This window comes from Schistocerca nitens, chromosome 2, assembly GCF_023898315.1.
Source record: "Schistocerca nitens isolate TAMUIC-IGC-003100 chromosome 2, iqSchNite1.1, whole genome shotgun sequence".
In the NCBI taxonomy this organism is placed as follows: domain Eukaryota; kingdom Metazoa; phylum Arthropoda; class Insecta; order Orthoptera; family Acrididae; genus Schistocerca; species Schistocerca nitens.
Window position 1 is genome coordinate 823888421 of NC_064615.1, and position 19765 is coordinate 823908185.

General features: G+C 39.6%; 1 protein-coding gene across 1 annotated transcript in view; it reads right to left on the reverse strand.

Annotated features, from left to right (window-relative positions):
* LOC126234655 (interleukin-1 receptor-associated kinase 4-like) overlaps positions 1-19765 on the reverse strand; it is a 105368-nt gene that overhangs the window by 79221 nt on the left and 6382 nt on the right. The window contains exon 2 of the mRNA XM_049943387.1: positions 7895-8056. Coding sequence (XP_049799344.1) covers positions 7895-8056 — 162 coding nt within the window. The remainder of the gene's footprint in view (positions 1-7894; positions 8057-19765) is intronic.

The following is a 19765-nucleotide window of genomic DNA, read 5'->3' on the forward strand; positions in this document are numbered from 1 at the left end:
AAGATCATCATGTAGAAACCTGTTCAAGGAACTTTGTATTCTAACAATTGCTTCTCAGTATATTTATTCCTTAATGAAGTTTGTTGCAAGTAATACATCTCTATTTCCAACCAATAGCTCAATACATAGTATCAATACTAGGAATAAGAACACTCTACATAAAAACCTAAAATCACTTCCCTTGGTCCAAAAACAGGGGCCAATATTCAGGAACACACATTTTCAATAAATTTCCAGCAACCATCAAAAACTTGGTTTCAGATAAAGCACAGCCGGCCGCTGGTGGCCGAGCGGTTCTGGCGCTACAGTCCGGAACCGCGCGACCGCTACGGTCGCAGGTTCGAATCCTGCCTCGGGCATGGATGTGTGTGTTGTCCTTAGGTTAGTTAGGTTTAAGTAGTTCTAAGTTCTAGGGGACTTATGACCTCAGCAGTTGAGTCCCATAGTGCTCAGAGCCATTTGAACCATTCAGATAAAGCACAGTTTAAACCGAGTTTGAAAGACTTTTTGATAGGCAACTCCTTCTACTCTATAGATGAATATCTTAGCAGAGACTGTTAAGGGGCTCCGGAAAGGCTCAAAATCATGAAAAGTTCAATTTTTACTTTTTTTGCGTTTTCTGAATCTGCGGACTATTACCTTTTAATAGATATATAATTTATTCAATTCCGAAGACTACAACTATTTTTAAATTTTTTTTTTGAAATGTGTTCTACATGGGCGTGACCCACTGTGGCGCTGTTAAACTGCTGTCAAATGGTGTTATTATTAACGTCCGTGTTCATCAGGTACATTTTAGTGATGTGAGATAAAGTATGTGTTGTGGCTAACCTGTGATGGTTCAATATATATCGCTGGTGTGATTGTCGATTGTTTCATGTTTATTTACTCTGTCGTTATCTCGAAAATATTCGTAATTAATTCTGTTTCTTGAGTCTCTGTTTTGTTGAAGTATAATAATGAGTAAAAGTAAAGTTATTAGAAATCCTCTGAAGGCTTTTAAGAAAAGGAGAAATGTTGGAAAGCTAAAGGTATGTGTTATTACTGTAAACAATAAAGACGATGAAAATCCCCAACATAGCTTGTGTCCCAAAGAAGAAGACAATTGGTGCAAATATAACAAAGGATTGCTAACTGGTGAAGTGTACACTCATAAGCATAGTCTGCCTCATGCAATAATGGAGGTGATAAAACCTATTTTCAGAGACTTAGCAGCACCTGAACTGTTGAAAAAGTGTATTCACGGAAAAACTCAAAACCCCAATGAAAGTGTAAATAGTGTTATATGGTCGAGAATCCCCAAGACTGTATTTGTTGGAATAGAAACACTTCACTTTGGTGTGTATGATGCTGTTGCGACTTTCAATGATGACAACATTGTAAGGTGCAAGGTATTTAGAAATATGGGAATGATGATAGGTTCTAACATGGTACGAGCAATGCTTGCTTTAGACAAGGTACGCCTTCGGGCTGCAGACAGGGCTGTAAAGAGTCTAGAAATACAAGCAAGAGTAAACAGGAGGAGGAACAAGAGGAAGCTGGAGGAGGAGTTTGCAGAGGATGAAGATAATCCATCCTATGGACCTGGAATGCACTAAAAAGTTAATCCAATCTTTGTCGCTCGATTCCCAAAACTTTTATTTTCTCATACTAATTACATGTTTTCTAAGGAGCTTCAAAACATATTTGTTTCAAACTTTCAGTAAATGTTACACAGTACCTTCTGCATAATTTAACACAGCCTTTTTCCAAAAAACTGTATATTTTTTAATATATAAATAAAAAATTGCAAAAAAATGTTGTGAATTTTCATTACAATTGAAAAAAAAATCATCTTTAATAACTGAACTAAAATTTTGTAAAATCCCTGTGTTTAGTTGTAGCCCATATTCCAATAAATAATCTGTAAAAAGTTCAACTTCCTACCTCAAATACTTTGTGAGGAAAGATGTAATTTATAAGCGTTATTTTAACATTGCAAGTATAGGGCGTTCCGGAGCCCCTTAAGCCAGTTTAAGTAAAAATGTCTGTTAGATTTCAGTTTTGACAGCACTTGATCACAACAATCAAGATTAGGTATTTTGTGCATGATAAATTTATTGATAGTGGATAACAATGTTTCATTCTGACAGCGTTAATTCTGTAAAGATTAGCTGTTCCAGTTTACCGCACTGTATTCACCTATTTCGACAATTTCCTGACAAATGATCAGGGTAGTAAGTGTTATATTCAAATTTTTATTTTTTTATGTTATTTTCTCTGACATGTTACACACCCACAAGAATCATCTCATTTTTTTGGTCTATGGGATGAAAACCGAATCTAATATAATCGCTAAAGATTATCCATGGATTGGAAATATTCCACCTCCTCAGCAACTATAAAGTACAAGACTATTCTGTCAGTCATGATGGTCAACGCCCACTGTGTTTTGGGACATGCAAGGGATCATACTGATGAAATTCTAGCCTCACAGTGAGGCTGTGAATGCCACATCACATTGCACCACTCTGTGGGAACTCTAACAACCCATTCACTACAAACAACATGGCCTCCTGACAAATGGAATAATTCTTCTGGATGACAATGCCCATCATCAGACAGTCAGACAAATGCAGGAGCTGTTACAAACATTTCATCTGGAACACTTGGAACACCCACCCTACTGTCTTGACTTGCCCCATCCCCTTCCCCCCACTGAATTTCACCTTTTCGTGCCCCTCAAATCTCATTTGGGTGGCCGACATTTTGAAAATGATCAGGCAACATGATGGTCTATCAATTAGAAACAATATTATTATTTTGAACAATGGAAAATCCAGGATGGAATGTAACAATACCAGAGAAGGGAAGTTGCTCCTCACCATACAGCGGAGATACTGAGTCGCAATACGCACAACAGAAAGATTCACACAATTGTAGCTTTCAGCCATTAAGGCCTTTGTCAGCAGTAGACGTACATACACAATTCTCTGAGACTGCAGATGTGTGTGCAAGTTGCGTTTGCACGAGTGTGTGCGTGCGCGTGTGTGTATGTATGTCTACTGCTGACGAAGGCCTTAATGGCCGAAAGCTACAATTGTGTGAATCCTTTTGTTGTGCCTATCACGACTCAGCATCTCCGCTGTATGGTGAGTAGCAACTTTCCTTCTCTGGTATTGTCTTATTATTTTGAGATACGTTATAATAGTGTCTAATGTCAGGCTTACCGTATCTCTGGGGATATCATTTCATGACAGTATCAAAAATGTATCTTACTCCTACTGAAATGACAGAACAGGTACCTGCCATATCAAAAGAACAGGTGGGTCCCTCTCATACAGAGGTCTGAGTGGCCTGCCCTTACTCCTAATGTGCCTTCTCTTTTCAACATGAGCTCCAAAAGACAGAATAGTTTCTTATACTTATGTACATGCCTATTGTCAGTACTAAGAATTTTGCTTCCTGAAGTAAGTCGTGGCCAGCTATCCTGTCTCTAATTTTAGGCAACACATACCTTGTTAGTGAATAAGCATGGCTATAACAGCAGTATAAAACTAATATAATCTGTGCAGCACTTACAGTTTAACCATTTCATAACTCAAATTCACTAGGTCATTTTCCGAATCCAAAGTCATCTTCCTTGACACTGAACTCCACCTCACTGGAGCCCATATCCAAGCCTGAGCCCAAATAAAATCAACTAATACCAAAGCTTGACAGCTGCCACCCCTTTCATATAAAATGCTCCTTTCCCTACACCCTAGACATTCATGGCAAAAGAATCTATTCCTTCATCAAATCCCTCAACACTATCAACAATCCCTCACGGACTTTCTTCTCCTGCAACTACCCCATAGGCCTTATCCACAAACAAATCTCCAAGGCAGTACCTTTTCACACCCTATAATCACACAGCTTGAACTTCCAAACAAAACTTTGGTGCATTGCTGCCTCCCCCCTTTCCCTGATATCCTACCCACACCATTCATTGATGTCTTCTGTAACATCAGTAACATCATTCACAGACCACTAATATTACACTGCAATTAATCCTGCTGTAAAATCTGCCCCCAAGAACCCACTTACTGCCACCTGCTCTGGCGCCATGTTTGGATGTACAGGGTGAATATGTAGTGAAATAAATTTCAGTAAGTTACATTGATTATTCTTCCTCAGGGGACACTGCCTTACAGTAGCACAGTCCATGCGGGCGAGTCAGTTTTACCCCTGACGGAGATGATGGAGGTAGTCATCGAAAGCTCGGGATTTTATCCAAATTTGACGCGGCAAGTAAACTGAGAACTTTTTATGCAAGGATTCCATCGCGAAAGACTTCATAGTCATATTTTTACCTCTGGCTGCAAGCACGAGGAGATGGGAGCTTGCCCTGCAACATATCCTTTTATCCCGAAATCCTCCTCAAGTTAACCTCCATTAACATACTAACATATAATTCCCGTCCATTGTTTTTAATAATTTTCATCACATTATTTTTATTTATTATGTCTTATTTAATTATTCTCTTTACTGCTTGTTGCTTCTTCACCTTCTTGCTCACCTCCCCCACACAAGTCACATTTTCTTCTTAGTTCTTACTTGCCCTATTAATTTCATTTTTCATCCTTTTATTCCATCTTTACTTCTCACTCTGTTCTCATAATCACCGGATTGAAGCTGGCACAGTGTGTGCCAAGATACTTGCTCTGACCTCCTACTCTCTCTGATATCTCTTCCTCCTCCATTTTCCCAATCCTTCTCTCTTTCCTCCCAGAGGAAGAAACTAACACATCCAAAAGATAGTGTGTTTTCTGGTACTTTTGTAAATATCTATTGGCACTGGCCAGCCATACTGTCTCATAATTTTAGCGAACTTATACCTAGTTAATCAGTGGGTAAAAATGCCAACACATTAGACAGCAATACACAAGTATACAGACAGTGGTAGTATCGTGTACACAAGTTGTAAAAGAGCAGTGCATTGGCAGAGTTGTCATTTGAAAGAGGTGATTCATGTGAAAAGATTTCTGAAATGATTATAGCCACATGACATGAATTAACAGACTTTTACCACAAAATGGTAGTCATATAACGTATACATTGAAGAGCCAAAGAAACTGGTACACCCCCCCCTAGTACCGTGCAACGCCCACTTGAGCACACAGAAGTGCTGCAACATGATGTGGCGTGGACTCGATTAATGCCTGAAGTAGTACTGGAGGGAACTGACACCATGAATCCTGCAAGGCTGTCCATAAATCATAAGAGTACGAGTGAGTGGAGTTCACTTCTGAACAGCACTTTGCAAGGCATCCCACATATGCTCAATAATGTTCATGTCTGGGGAGTTTGGTGGCCAGCAAAAGTGTTTAAACTCAGAAGAGTGTTTCTGGAGCCATTCTGGATGTGTGGGGTGTTGCTTTGTCCTGCTGGAATTGCTCAAGTCCATCAAAATGCACAATGGACCTGAATGGATGCAGGTGATCAGACAAGATGTTTACATATGTGTCACTTGTTGGAGTCATATCTAGGCATGTTATGGGCCCCGTATCACTGCAACTGCACACGCCCCACACCTTTACAGAGTCTCCACCAGCTTGAACAGCTCCTTGCTGACATGCACGATCCATGGGTTCATGAAGTTGTCTCCATACCCGTACACATCCATTCACTCGATGCAATTTGAAATGAGAGTTGTCCAACAGGCAATGTGTTTCCAGTCATCCACAGTCCAATGTCAGTACTGACAGGTTCAGGTGAGGCATAAACCTTTGTGTTGTGCAGTCATCAAGGATATACGAGTGGGCTTTCGGCTTTGAGAGCCCATATCGAGGATGTTTCGTTGAATGGTTCACACGCTGACATTTGTTGATGGCCCAGCATTGAAATCTGCAGCAGTTTATGAAAGGGTTTTATTTCTGTCATGTTGAACGATTCTCTTCAGTCACCATTGGTCCCATTCTTGCAGGATCATTTTCAGGCTATAGCAATGTCGGAAATTTTATGTTTTACCCGATTCCTGATATTAACGGTACACTTGTGAAACGTTCGTAAGGGAAAATCCCCACGTCCCCTCAGAGATGCTGTGTCCCATCACTCGTGCACCAACTATAGCACCACACTCAAACTCATCTAAATCTTGATAACCTGCCGTTGTAGCAGCAGTAACTGATCTAACAACTGCACCAGACACTTGTCTTATATAGGCACTGCCGAATGCATCCCCGTATTCTGCTGTTTACATTATCTCTCTATTTGAATATGCATGCCTATACCAGTTTCTTTGGCACTTCAGTGTGTCCTAACACATATGTTATGACAGTATGGCAAAATTTGGCGTTAGTGGGCTATGGCAGCAGACGAATGACGCGAGTGCCTTTGCTAACTGCATGACATTGCCTGCAGTGCCTCTCCTGGGCTCGTGACCATATCAGTTGGACTCTAGATGACTGGAAAACCATGGCCTGGTCAGATGAGCACCAATTTCAGTAGGTAAGAGCTGATGGCTGGGTTCAAGTGTAATGAAGACCCTATGAAGCCATGGACCAAATCTGTCAACAAGGCACTGTGCAAGCTGGCAGTGGCTCCATAATGGTGTGGGCTGTGTTTACATGGAATGGACTACATCCTCTGGTACAAATGAACTGACTACTGACTGGAAATTGTTATGTTAGCCTACCTTGAGACCTTCTGCAGCCATTCATGGACCATATTCCCAAACAATGGAAATTTTATGGATGACAATGCATCATGTTACTGGGTCACAATTTTTTGTATCTGGTTTGAAAAACATTCTGGACAATTCAAGTGAATGACTTTGCCATCCAGATTGACTGACATAAATCATGCCAAAAATCATTTATGGGACATACTCGAGAGGTCAGTTTGTGCATGAGCTCCTGGACCGGTAATACTGTCCCAGTTATGGATGGCTATAGTGGTATTATGGCTCAATATTTATGCAGGGGACTTCCAATGACTTGTTGAGTCTATGCCACATTGAGTTCCTGCACTATGTCAGGCAAAAGAAGGTCTGACACAATATTAGGATGTCTCCCATGACTTTTGTTACTTCAGTGTAAAATAATCTTACATCAGTACTGACATAAGCCACTGTAGAGTGTCAAAGGACAGTAATATGAGAAACAAAGTAAAGCAGGTGACATCAAAATCAGAAATGCATACCCAGCACGAAATAAATAGACAGAGGGAGGGAGGAAGGAAAGGAGGGAGGATAAACAAGAAAGCAGCAGCTCAGTACTAACTGCCAAAAAGTATGGCCATAATCTTTAGATTCCTTATCTGCAACTTCTGACTGAGCAAGGCATTGAGAGGTACGTAATAAAGAAAGGGGATAGGGGATTCATGTGTAAGAACTCTATGCTGACACACAGCAGACTGGCAACAAAGAGTAATCTCATATCCTCAAAACAATTACTGACATAAAATAGTACTAAGATTACAACTGCCTTGGTGGCATTACAGAAATGAGGCTGATTAATAATGGCACCTGTAAGATATAATAAGAAGAAAAACAAAGACAAGCAAATAAATGAACTTGGACCAATAATAAGAGAACAGGAGGTAACAAAAAAGAAATACTGAAGGTTTTCAAAAAATACCTTGACTTATGATACCATATTAGTTTTCTTTTCTGAAGCAAGGAGTTCACGGAACAGGAACAAATATCTGTTGTTATTTCACTGAACTCTCTGATTTACAAAGTTTCTATAATGTTTTTAATAAAATTGAAAATAAAACTGACATAAATAAATGCTTTCCTATATGGAAGTGTACATGAAGAATCCTTGCAAAGAGATTGAAACTCCTGAACTTCCAGTCATCTCCTTTCCACAATACAAAGACTTAAATAGATGAATCAGTTATACCATTTGCTGTGCAACAAATTACTCACTTTACATGTTCCACTTTGTATTTCATCTCAGATGTATCAGATCCAGTTTTAGGAATAATGGCCATGAGCTGCTTCCATGCTTCGCCATATTCGAGTATCTGAACAAGACGAAATAAAGCTTGAGGAGGCAACTTTCTGATTTCCAGTTCAGCAGGTAGAGATCTGAAATATAAGATACGGTCATTCTTTATTTATTTATTTGAGGAAACAATTTAATTTTTGGCTATGTGGACAATAGCTAAAAGATCAGTTCAACTAACATCTTCCTAAATATCCACAGTTGTCAGAAAGTTAAATGTACAAGAGCTGTAGACAATACTGCCAACACCATTACATGATCTTGTGTTACTTTCAATGTACTAATATTGTCTTTTGGTTTGCCATTGCACTTAAACATTCCTGGAAGTGCTTCGGTTCATCAATGTGCCTGTGACTGTTGTAGCAATGAGGCAATCTGTCATCACAATGAAGATTATAATCTTACAAAAACCACAAACTGCCCCCAACACCGCAGATGGTGTATGTGGACAGTAGGTGCAAATGAGCCAGGGTACATAGAACAGGTGTTTCTATTGTCATGACAAGGTATGTTGTTCACAGGAAACCTTCCACATGAGTAGAAGAAAATACAATTTACTGATAAAGGTGAAAGGGTAGTAAAGAGTAAATGAAGATCATTAGCAGAAAAATGACTATTGAATTTAATAATAGTCTTGTGAACTCAGTGCCAAAGAAATCAATGCAAAGGGAACTGCATAAACAAACTTTTGAGAGTAGAAGTGCAGTTTTCAAACTTTTGTAAACTGAAGTAATGAAAAGCCGCAGCTTCAGTGGTGTAAGGAGCTCTAAATCTCAACCACTGACTGAAGTAAACCTTTCTTGTAGTTGCCTGGTTCTAGTTTTAGGTTGTTATTCATTTAAAGATTAAAAGCAGTCTTGATCACAACTTTTTATTTTTATTGGAGTGACCGGTTTCGATTCTATTTAAGAACCATCTTCAGACTCCAGAACGGTGAGTGGACTCCGTGGAGCAAGTTATGCCGACCTTCGACGCTGGAGCAGTTATTCCAATCGAAACCGGTCACTCCAATAAAAATAAAAAGTTGCGATCAAGACTGTTTTTAATCTTTAAATTTTAATTTTAAAAGATCGCTCATAATGTTTTCAAAAATTTTATGTTACTCATTGTTAACTTGTTTACGTATCTGTTCCCTAGTGCAAACATGTTTGTTTATGAAGAACAGAATCTTGAACAGAATTACCTCCTCAATACCAACCAGCAAGTTTTTCGAAAACATTGATCATATGATACCCAACTTGCACTTTTCTCACATGACATACTGAAAGCTTTGCATCAAGGCACCCAAGTAGATGCAATAGTTCTTGATTTCCACAAAGCATTTGACTCAATACCGCACCTATGCTTATTGTCGAAAGTACGATCATATGAGGTACTGAGTGAAATTTGTGACCGGATTAAGGACTTTTTGGTAGGAAGGACACAGCATCTTGGGAGAGTCATCATCAGATGTAGAAGTAACCCAGGGAAGTGTGTTAGGACCCATGCTGTTCATGTTGTTTATTAATAAACTTGCAGACAATATTAATAGTAAAATCAGGCTTTTTGCAGATGATGCAGTTATCTATATCTGAGAAAAGCTGCATAAATATTCAGACAGATCTTGATAAGAATTCAACATGATGCAGAGATTGGCAACTTGCTCTAAATGTTCAGAAATGTAAAATTTTGCACTTCACAAAATGAAAAAACATAGTATCTTAGGACTATTATATTAATGAGTCACTGCTGGAAGTGGCCAACTCATGTAAGTACCTGGGTGTGACACACTGTAGGGATATGAAATGGAATGATCACATTGGTACAGTCATAGATAAAGCAGGTGGTAGACTTCAGTTTATTGGTAGAATACTGGGAAAGAGCAATCAGTCTACAAGAGATTGCTTACAAATTACTCATGCGGCCCATCCTAGAATATTGCTCAAGTGTGCGGGACCCCTAACGGATAAGATTAACAGGGGATATGGAACATATACAGAGAAGGGCAGCATGAATGGTCACAGGTTTGTTTAATTCATGGGATACTGAAGGAATTGAAATGGCAGACTCTTGAAGACAGATGTAAACTATCTTGAGAAAGTCTATTAACAAAGTTTCAAGAACCAGCTTTAAATGATTACTCTAGGGATATACTATAGCTCCCTTCATATCGCTCACACAGGGATCATGAGATTAAGGTTAGAATAATTACTGCATGCACTGAGACATTCAAACAATCATTCTTCCCACGCTCTATACGTGACTGGAACAAGAAGAAACCCTAATAACTGGTACAATGGGATGTACCTTCTGCCATGCACCTCATGGTGGTTTGCAGAGTATAGATATAGATGTAGCTGTACATTAATTACAAAATCTGGAAGTCTTCTTAAGATGGCAGAACAAGGTGGGAGTTTGATAGTGATTTGGCCAGACATACAGTGATTTTCGGTGGATACAAAGTCACAATGGAAGGAAAGGTAACTGGTACAATCTTTCAAGATTTTTGATGACTTTTTAATCAAATGCATTGTTCCAGAAGGGAACAGCATTTTTCCAGATGACTAAGCACCAGCTGACACAGAAATGTTGTTGACTGGTTTAAAAATATGAAAATGAAATGACATTTCCCCTGGTCACAACAACCACCAGGTAAGTGTGTTAATAAGCTACTGTGGCTATAGTAGAGAAATTAAGGACTTATTACTCTCATCTAACATTTCTTAAGGAATTAAAATGTTTCCTTTGCAGTGAATGCTGTAAAATCGCATGACCTCTGTTCAGGGTTTATAAATATCAAATTCCACCAGGTTTAAAGTTACTTTGGGTGATAAAGGTGGCTTTCCATGGCATTAGAAGTATGTACACATCATTCTGTCCAGTCCTTGAACCCACTATCATCACTCCAAAAATAAATTCTCTTTTACACAACTTTATTAAGACGCACTAAATAAATTCTCAGTAAACAATAGCTACATCAAGGGCGTACTATATTAATAAGTGTGACTAAGGATTGCGTTTGCATTATTATGGATTAGTACAGACTGCATCAGAGATGGGCTTAACTATATGAAATGTTCATGTTATTCTCAGATAACAAGGAGACATTGACACATCTTTGTAGTGAAGAAAACTACAAATTCTGGCCCGCAATGAGGCATGGATTTATCACCACATGTCAGAAAACTAGGGTATGAAGCTGAGGAAAAGAAGACACAGTGCCCTTGTCAAGACTATAACTCGCCTGTTAGTAGAGAAAGTGGTAGTGACAGGCTTTTGTGATTCAAAAGGTGCACTGCTCATTGAATTCCCTCCTTATAGAAAAACAAGGAATTTGACACACTATTGAAAGCTGTTGGTAAAGTGAAAGCTGTTTACTTCAACAACCAAGGTCAGCAACTGATTCATAACATTACATGTTTTCATGACAAATGAGAAGGAGCAGTTATAATGACTGACAACTCCAGGAAATACGCTTGACGCATCTCGAAAATCCTCCTCACAATTCTGATTTAATCCACATTTGGGCAAAAAGTGTTAGGAAATAAAAATTTACTGAGAACAAAGCATTTGAGCGAATGGTATGTAATTCACTGTGAGTGCCCTCCTCTTATTTTTCTGGTGGAAAGCATCAAGAAATTGTCTACTCAGTTGCTATTGGATTCCGGGATGCTATGTAGATCATAATAACTGTTTGTGTACAAGCATCTGCAAATATTTTTCTGTGTTATACCAGTTCCAGTAGCAAGTTATACAGTATGCAACTTTTAATGCTGTCCCAATGTTTCATACTTTCAGGTTACCACTTTGTAAGGAGTGACAACACAATTTTATTTCTACCTGTGGAAACACACTCATAAGCAACTGAAATGTAGAGAGTTGTTTTGATGGCATGAGAAAACAAACAAACGAAAACACACAAATCCTTTTAGTATCATGCCCCAAGGAAAAGTGTGAAGCTTGTATCAGAGATGGGTGACCACAATAGACAGCATGGTAAAGTGAACATGGATACTCTTAACTTCATGAAGTAGCACAGCCTGATACTCACATGACATGGATGGAAACTGATATCCACAACAGTAGATAGCACAGCATGAGACAGTGACACTTTACTTCATATTCTGATCTCTTTGCATCTCTTACTCAGCAAACTGCACAGTTCGCTTTTGCTAGATACAGAAGGTTACTGTTTGATGGTGTAGTTTTTTTAAGGACTTGGCATTTCTTTCTGATTACTGATAATTCTCTCATTGGACTGTCACACATTAAGGTTATGACCACCAGCCATGTGAAGGAATAGGAAATGATTATTTTGTGATCATCTACTGTAATAGCACTCTATATGTGTCAGTGAATACACAATGGCCAGAAAAGTAGCAATGATGTCCTTGAGAGTACAACCTTCAAGCTACGGAACAAGCCTTATTAACGCTATTGGATCAGTAGACAGAGTAGACAAACTCACTTTACCAGTAGCTCAGACAGCCATCTCAATCGCTGAAACATCTGCATATTTTGGCCAGCCCACCCAGCATCATTCCAGTCATTTATTAACATGAAGTGAAGACTGGGATACATATGTTCACTGCCTCCATCAACATTAGGCCACATGCAAGGTATCAGACATCAAGTACAAGCAAACTTTGTTTATCAGCTGGGTTAAGTCCAAAATACCCCAGTTGTATACTTTGTTTGTACGGAAAGATGTCCGCCCCCGGTAGCTGAGTGGTCAGCGCGACAGAATATCAATCCTAAGGGCACAGATTCGATTCCTGGCTGGGCCGGAGATTTTCTCTGCTCAGGGACTGGGTGTTGTGTTGTCCTAATCATCATCATTTCATCCCCATCGACGCGCAAGTCGCCGAAGTGGCGTCAAATCGAAAGACTTGCACCAGGCGAACGGTCTGCCCGACGGGAGGCCCTAGTCAAACGACATCAATAATAATTATTATGGAAAGATGTTGTCACCATGTCATTTGAGGAACTTACAACAGTCAAAGAATTCTTATAGTGTCAGCCTGTTTGAAATTTCAACAATACCAAAAGCTATGCAATCAGTCATATGCAGCATGAGTTGCTGATGTTGACAGCCTTAAGCAAAGATAGTTAACATTTGATAACATAACACGGAAGCACATGCCAAAACATTTATTTGGGCAGTAGACATTTGCATCTCACCATATGACCAAGTTCAATGCGCTTCATTAAAGCTTTTAGATTTCACAGGGGAAGAAGTGTTACAAGTCATACAATCATTCAAAATTCTGCAGACTGACGAATGCAAATGCTGCTCTCTCAGAAGTAGCTCATATCACTTGACAGCAACAGTGTTGTTTGCTTAGACCGTATGAAAACTGTTTAAATTACATGAAGAGTTAAACTGTTTCCACTGAAAATAAAAACGTTGAAACTGCAGACAAGGACAAGTTGCTATTATTTGTCTCCACTCTTGGCCACTGAAAGCACAACTAAGTACATAAATATCATTAGACCATGGAAACTAGAGCCATATGCACCATTATAACAATTTTTAAATCTAACCATAGGTTCACACTTTGTACAGTGTGACAATTATTGAAATATATGAAAAAAGGGGTAAATCAGTTACAAACGATGGCCTGCACACACTTTATTCAACATTTTAACGTCACTACACATATTCAGATTTAGGTTGTGACATGTTCGATATGCATGCCATCATTGGCGATGATGTGGCACAGATGAAAAGCAAAATTCTGCCTGACCCCCAGAAGTATCGGAACATCGATGTTGTTCATGACCTCCTGAATGGCTGTTTTCAGTTCAGCAATGGTTTTGGGGTTATTCCTGTGTATTTTGTCATTAATATAGCCCCACAAAAGGAGTCACATGTGTTCAGAGCCGGAGAATATGGCGGTCAATTGAGGGCCAGGCCAGTGGCCTCTGGGTACCCCGGAGCCAGAATGCGGTGTCCAAAGTGCTTCTCTAGGACATCAAAACACTCTCCTGTTGCAATGGGGCCAGCTCCATTTTGCATGAACAATATCTTGTTGAAATCAGTGTCATTTTGGATAATGGAGAAGAAATCACCTTCCAAAACCTTCTTGTACTGTTCGGTAGTCACCATGCCATCAAGGAATATTGTCCCTTTTTGCTGTCAGACACAACTGAGCAAAATCTTGATAGTGAGTACGCCTGCCCTCATGTTTCCATGCAATCCATCATCATACCATTGTCACATCCGAATGCTCCATAGATCTGGATATAGCATGATTCGATCACCTGGCAAACGGAAACCTGTAATGAAGCCCCTTTCAAACTGTCTGGTACTGACACTTTATATCGCACGGGGATGTGTCATCTCCGTGTCCTTCACAGTGATCACACAACATCTGACTGTTCATAACCCTTACATACCATGCCATGCCTGGTAACAACACTAACAACACTAATGCACTCTGGTGGTTGTTTTACCTGTCACACAGAATTGCAACTCTAAAGCTCCAATCATTTACATACCTGCTGATGGTATGTTCATGTACTAAGTTACATTGACACCGACCACAACATCTGTGACAGACAGCGAGAGAGAGAAAGGGAGAGGGGGAGGGGGGGGGAGAGAGAGAGAGAGAGAGAGAGAGAGAGAGAGAGAGAGAGAGAGAGAAAGGGGGGGGGGCATTGTGGACAACTGTTAATAAAATTGAATCTTCACTAATGTATGGCCTAATCACAGTCTGGAAGTGTGTCCCTATTGCCATTCAGCAATGATGCAGTATGACATTCAGGGAAGATTAAATCATATTGGCTGGGGTTAGTAGGAGGAGATAAGCTGAATGCTTCAAAAAACTGGGCTGCCTTAAGATGTGATGCACACTACAGCCGTGGTCAACATAGCATTTGGTCTCTTATATTACAAATGAATCCCCTTCAGGTTTGCAATAACACCAATGTTCTTCCAATAATATTTATAATTGACAAGCTCAGTACCATCAAGTGTCAACAACTTGAAGCAATATTGTTATTACATGTACTTATCAACTGGAGTACCTAGTGAACTCGTGCCTTTTGTATCAAAAACTAAGAGCAGAGTCATGGTCTAACCTTTAAAGAGGTAAATTCTTCAATGCAAAGCTGATACATTTGCAATAGTGAAAACTGCTCAGAAGAACTGACTAATTCCTAGTGCCTAAGATTGAAAAGAGTTACAATATTTAATAGAGAATAAATTACTAGGCAACAGTAATTTCCAACATGACATCAATTTCTCGTCCGCTAAATCATTTCCAAAAGAAAGAGATGTAGTCTTACAATAACAGACCATGACTTGCAACAAAGTAAGAACATCTCTGAACAGCTCAACACCTCACGTAGTTCATGCCTAGTCGGCCATTCAATTTTGCCTGCAGACACATTATCTAACAGTTTAGGTACCAAATCACCACAGTAGAACTCAGTTGATGTTAAATACCAGTTTCTTACTTATCTAAAAGAGTTTGAATAAAATAGAGGGAAACATTCCACGTGGGAAAAATATATCTAAAAACACAGATGATGTGACTTACCGAACGAAAGTGCTGGCAGGTCGATAGACACACAAACAAAAAAAACATACACACAAAATTCAAGCTTTCGCAACAAACTGTTGCCTCATCAGGAAAGAGGGAAGGAGAGGGAAAGACGAAACGATGTGGGTTTTAAGGGAGAGTGTAAGGAGTCATTCCAATCCCGGGAGCGGAAAGACTTACCTCTCCCGGGATTCGAATGACTCCTTACACTCTCCCTTAAAACCCACATCCTTTCGTCTTTCCCTCTCCCTCCCTATTTCCTGATGAGGCAACAGTTTGTTGCGAAAGCTTGAATTTTGTGTGTATGTTTGTGTGTCTACCGACCTGCCAGCACTTTCGTTCGGTAAGTCACATCATCTGTGTTTTTAGAGCTTGAATAAAGTATGATATATAATGATGCAGTCACATCTGTATATCCTGAGACACTAATTCACTGGTGGTCCATGGAAAAATTGCTCTAAGCAGCTTGGTTTTCATTGCAAATGTATCATCAGCAAATGTAACTATAAAAATATCTAAATAAACATCCTTTTCATGCAATGAAAACCAAACAAGTTAGCAAATTTTGCCCTAGGTCACTAGTGAAGCAGATTCTCATAATATACAGGTATAACTGGTTCACCAAATAATAACTGAAAGCCTCATCTGAACTTTGAGAACCCTGACATTGGTGCTTCCACTCCAAAATACTTATTGGAAATAAGAAACTGAAATATGGAAAGCCAACAGACTTATTTATAAAATATGCATCATTCACTGTTACTGTGTAAGATGTGAAACCATTCTGAATTTGTAAAAATAGAACTAGTGTATTAAGTAATTTAAGTACTCTTATACTCACAAATGTCCTCAGTTTCAAAAAAACGAGATGACACACCAGAAAAAATTGTGTTTTCCTGATTTAGTCCCACTGTCTTTTCTGTCACCTTAGTGTCATAATAACATATAGTATATTCATATAAAAACGACAAATTATGGCATTTAGACTGCAAAGACAGTGTAAGAAGCAATGTAAGCAAGCAAAACACTTGTCTTTGTACAGGGAAATTCCACAAAACCAAAAAATTACTGTACCTAAAATAAAAAGAAAGAGCCTTAGTTACAAATGCAAAAAACGAAGTTATATCTGTGGATTGCTGCTGTTTCCTGGCCACCAGATAAATAGAGTATGTATAAGATTGAGTATTTGTTTCCTTAACATCACTATGAAAACAATCAATTTTTCCCAAATAATTAAACTGGACAGATTAAAAATCTACTCACCAAGTGGCAGCAGAACACACACATAAAAGGGGGTGTGGCCCCTTCTTCAGGCAGACGGGTTGAAGGGGAAGGAAGAGGGGTGAATGAAAAGGGCTGGAGAGGTCTACGAAAAGGGGTAGATTCCGGGGAGCTGTTCTAGATGTGGTGAGCGAGATTTCAGACAGAATGGATCACATTTCAGGGCATGATTTTATGAAGTCATGACCCTGCGAAGTAGCTGATTAATACATTCCAGACCAGAATAATACTAGGAAGTTGTTTTTTGGAGAGATCAGCAGTATCAGGACAGCTTTTTGTCGCCCTCCCAATCTCTGCGAAGTTCTTGTCAGGCCCTATGCTCCTTCTGCACCCATCTCCCTTCTCTATCGCTCCTACCCCCTGTGACCATCCCTGCTGCAAGACTTGCCCTAAGCACCCTCCTACCACCACCTATAGCAGCCCTGTAACTGGCAAAACATACACTATTAAAGGGAGAGCCACCTGTGAAACGACATGTCATATACCGCCTGTAGTGTAAACGCTGTTCGGCCTTTTACATTAGCATGACTACCATCAAATTATCAATTAGGATGAATGGGCATAGGCAGAAGGTGTATATAGCAAGACGCAATATCCTGTTGCAGAGCATCCAACTTGATAATCACAACATTGGTGCCTGTTTCACCACACGCACCATCTGGAGTCTTCCCCCAGACAGCAGTTTCTCAGAACTCTGCAGGTGGGAAGTAGTGCTACAACATGTCCTTGGTTCTCGCCACCCACCAGGCCTTAATTTATGTTAATTTCTTCCGTTTCAGCATTGTTTCACAGTAACTAGTCTTTCTTCACTCCGTTTTAGTTTCTACATCTTTCAATTTCTTACCCACCTATTTTTCACCACCTCTGTTATGTGCAATGCACTCAGCTTTTCACTCTTATTAACTAATGTATGATGTTTAAACAGTAATCTTTGTCCGGCATATTACCCTGTCTTCCACCTTTAAACTCTCTGGTTTTCAAATCTGGTCCGATTCATTCCCCAAAAATCCCAAGCAGTAAGTCTCCCCTGACCTGCAGTTCTGGGCGACTTTCCCGAAATCTACCCTTTTCCTAGACCTCTCCAGTACTTTTCATTCACCCGTCTTCCTTCCCCTTCAACCCTTCTGCCTGAAGAAGGAGCCACTCTGAAAGCGGGGGGTGGGGGGAGGTTACATATGGTTTTTGTCCAATACCATGGTGGTGCGGCCTATACTTTGAAAGCTTGCTGTTTGTACCTCCAGACTCAGTACTAACATTGTTTTGCTGGAGCTCATATTGCGCAATGAGAGCTTGTTCCTGAATTTTGGTACGTTCCATCATAACACAGAATATTTTTGTTGAGGCTGCACACCACATAATAAGTTTTTTTCATTTATTTTCACTTTATTTGAGATGAACCACTACTTGTTCTTTCTGAATAGCAAATCTGATTCCAGGATTGCCTGTGTGTAATTATTATTTTCTTTGGCAATTTGAGTAGTGTCGGCAGCAAATTGTAGTGTGTGACCATCCTGGCTTAGATCAAGAAATCTAGCATGACTTCTGCGGACAAGCAATTGTTTATTGCTGCAGCTAATGGCTAAGCTATTTCAGTGCTCTACATCTGCTCACAAACGCCACAAGCCACCATATACTGCATGGCGATTGGTAACTTGTATCACTGCTAGTCACTCCCTTTCCTGCTCCACTCCCAAATAGAGTGAGGGGAAAACTGAGTGTCTATATGCTTCTACACCAGAGATACCAGTGGCATGGCGAGGATTTTGTCAGAAAGACTTTTGGCTGTAAACAGAGAAGTTCGTGCTTGTTTTATTGACTGGCAGAAGGCTTTTGATAGAGCCAACTGGACAAAATTGATGAGCATCCTTAAGGAGATAAGAATCACCTGGAGAGACCAAGGACTGATTCTCAACTTGTACCTGCGACAAAGAGACAGAACCCGTGACAGAACTAGGGAGGAAATAACAATGTAGAAAAACGAACAAGAGGCAGACAAGAATGTTGTCTATCATGGAATCTCTTCAACTTGTATGGTGAATGGCTGGCAAGAGAAGCTTTGAAATGATAGGATGACTCATCAAAACCACCAAGTCTGCAAACAACCTGTTACTGCTAACCAAACATCAAAGACAACTGCAACACATGATGAACCAGCTGTTGGAAACTGGGAGGAAATGTGGCATGCAAATTAACATCAAGAAATTAAAAGTTATGAAGATATCAAAATGGGAGAAACCTTTGACAATAACTGTCCACAACAAAGAACTGGAGAATGTGATGCAATTCAAATACTTGGGGAAAGCTTTCTTACAAAGCATGCCCACTACACAAATGAAATTCGAGCAAAAAACTGCCACGGCCAAAGCTGTGTTAAACAAGAATAGGACTCTGCTGACCAGCAAGTTGAGCTTAGAATTAAGGAGGAAAATAGCAAAGTGCTACATCTGGAGATTGCACTGTATAGAGACATGGACCATGAGAAAAATTCAGCAAAAAATATCTGCAAAGTTTTCAAATCTGGTGCTGGAGAAAAATAGAGAAGATCAAGTGGACAGACCAGGTGACAAAAGACTATGTACTGAGAAGAACACGAAAAAAAACTATTATAGATACAACTCTTCAGTGGAAGTATAACGGGATCAAACACATACTTAGACATGAGGGGCTCATACACGATGTCATCACATGGAAAATCAAAGGAACTACAGGACAAGGATGATGAAGAAGAATTCAGCATCTGGATAAAATGAAAGATGGCTGGAGAGACAGAAAACTAAAGGAAAAAATTGAAGACAGTGAAAATCGGCATCAGAAATTCTCCAAATGAAGACATGGACCTGCCACTACACAGAATACTACATAATAATAACAATAATAATAATGAGCCACAATTTCTCTTACCTTGCATTCTGTCTGCAGATGATGTGGTTGTCTATAAGAAAGCAGCAATATGAGAAGATATTATCAATCTGTAAAATGACCTGC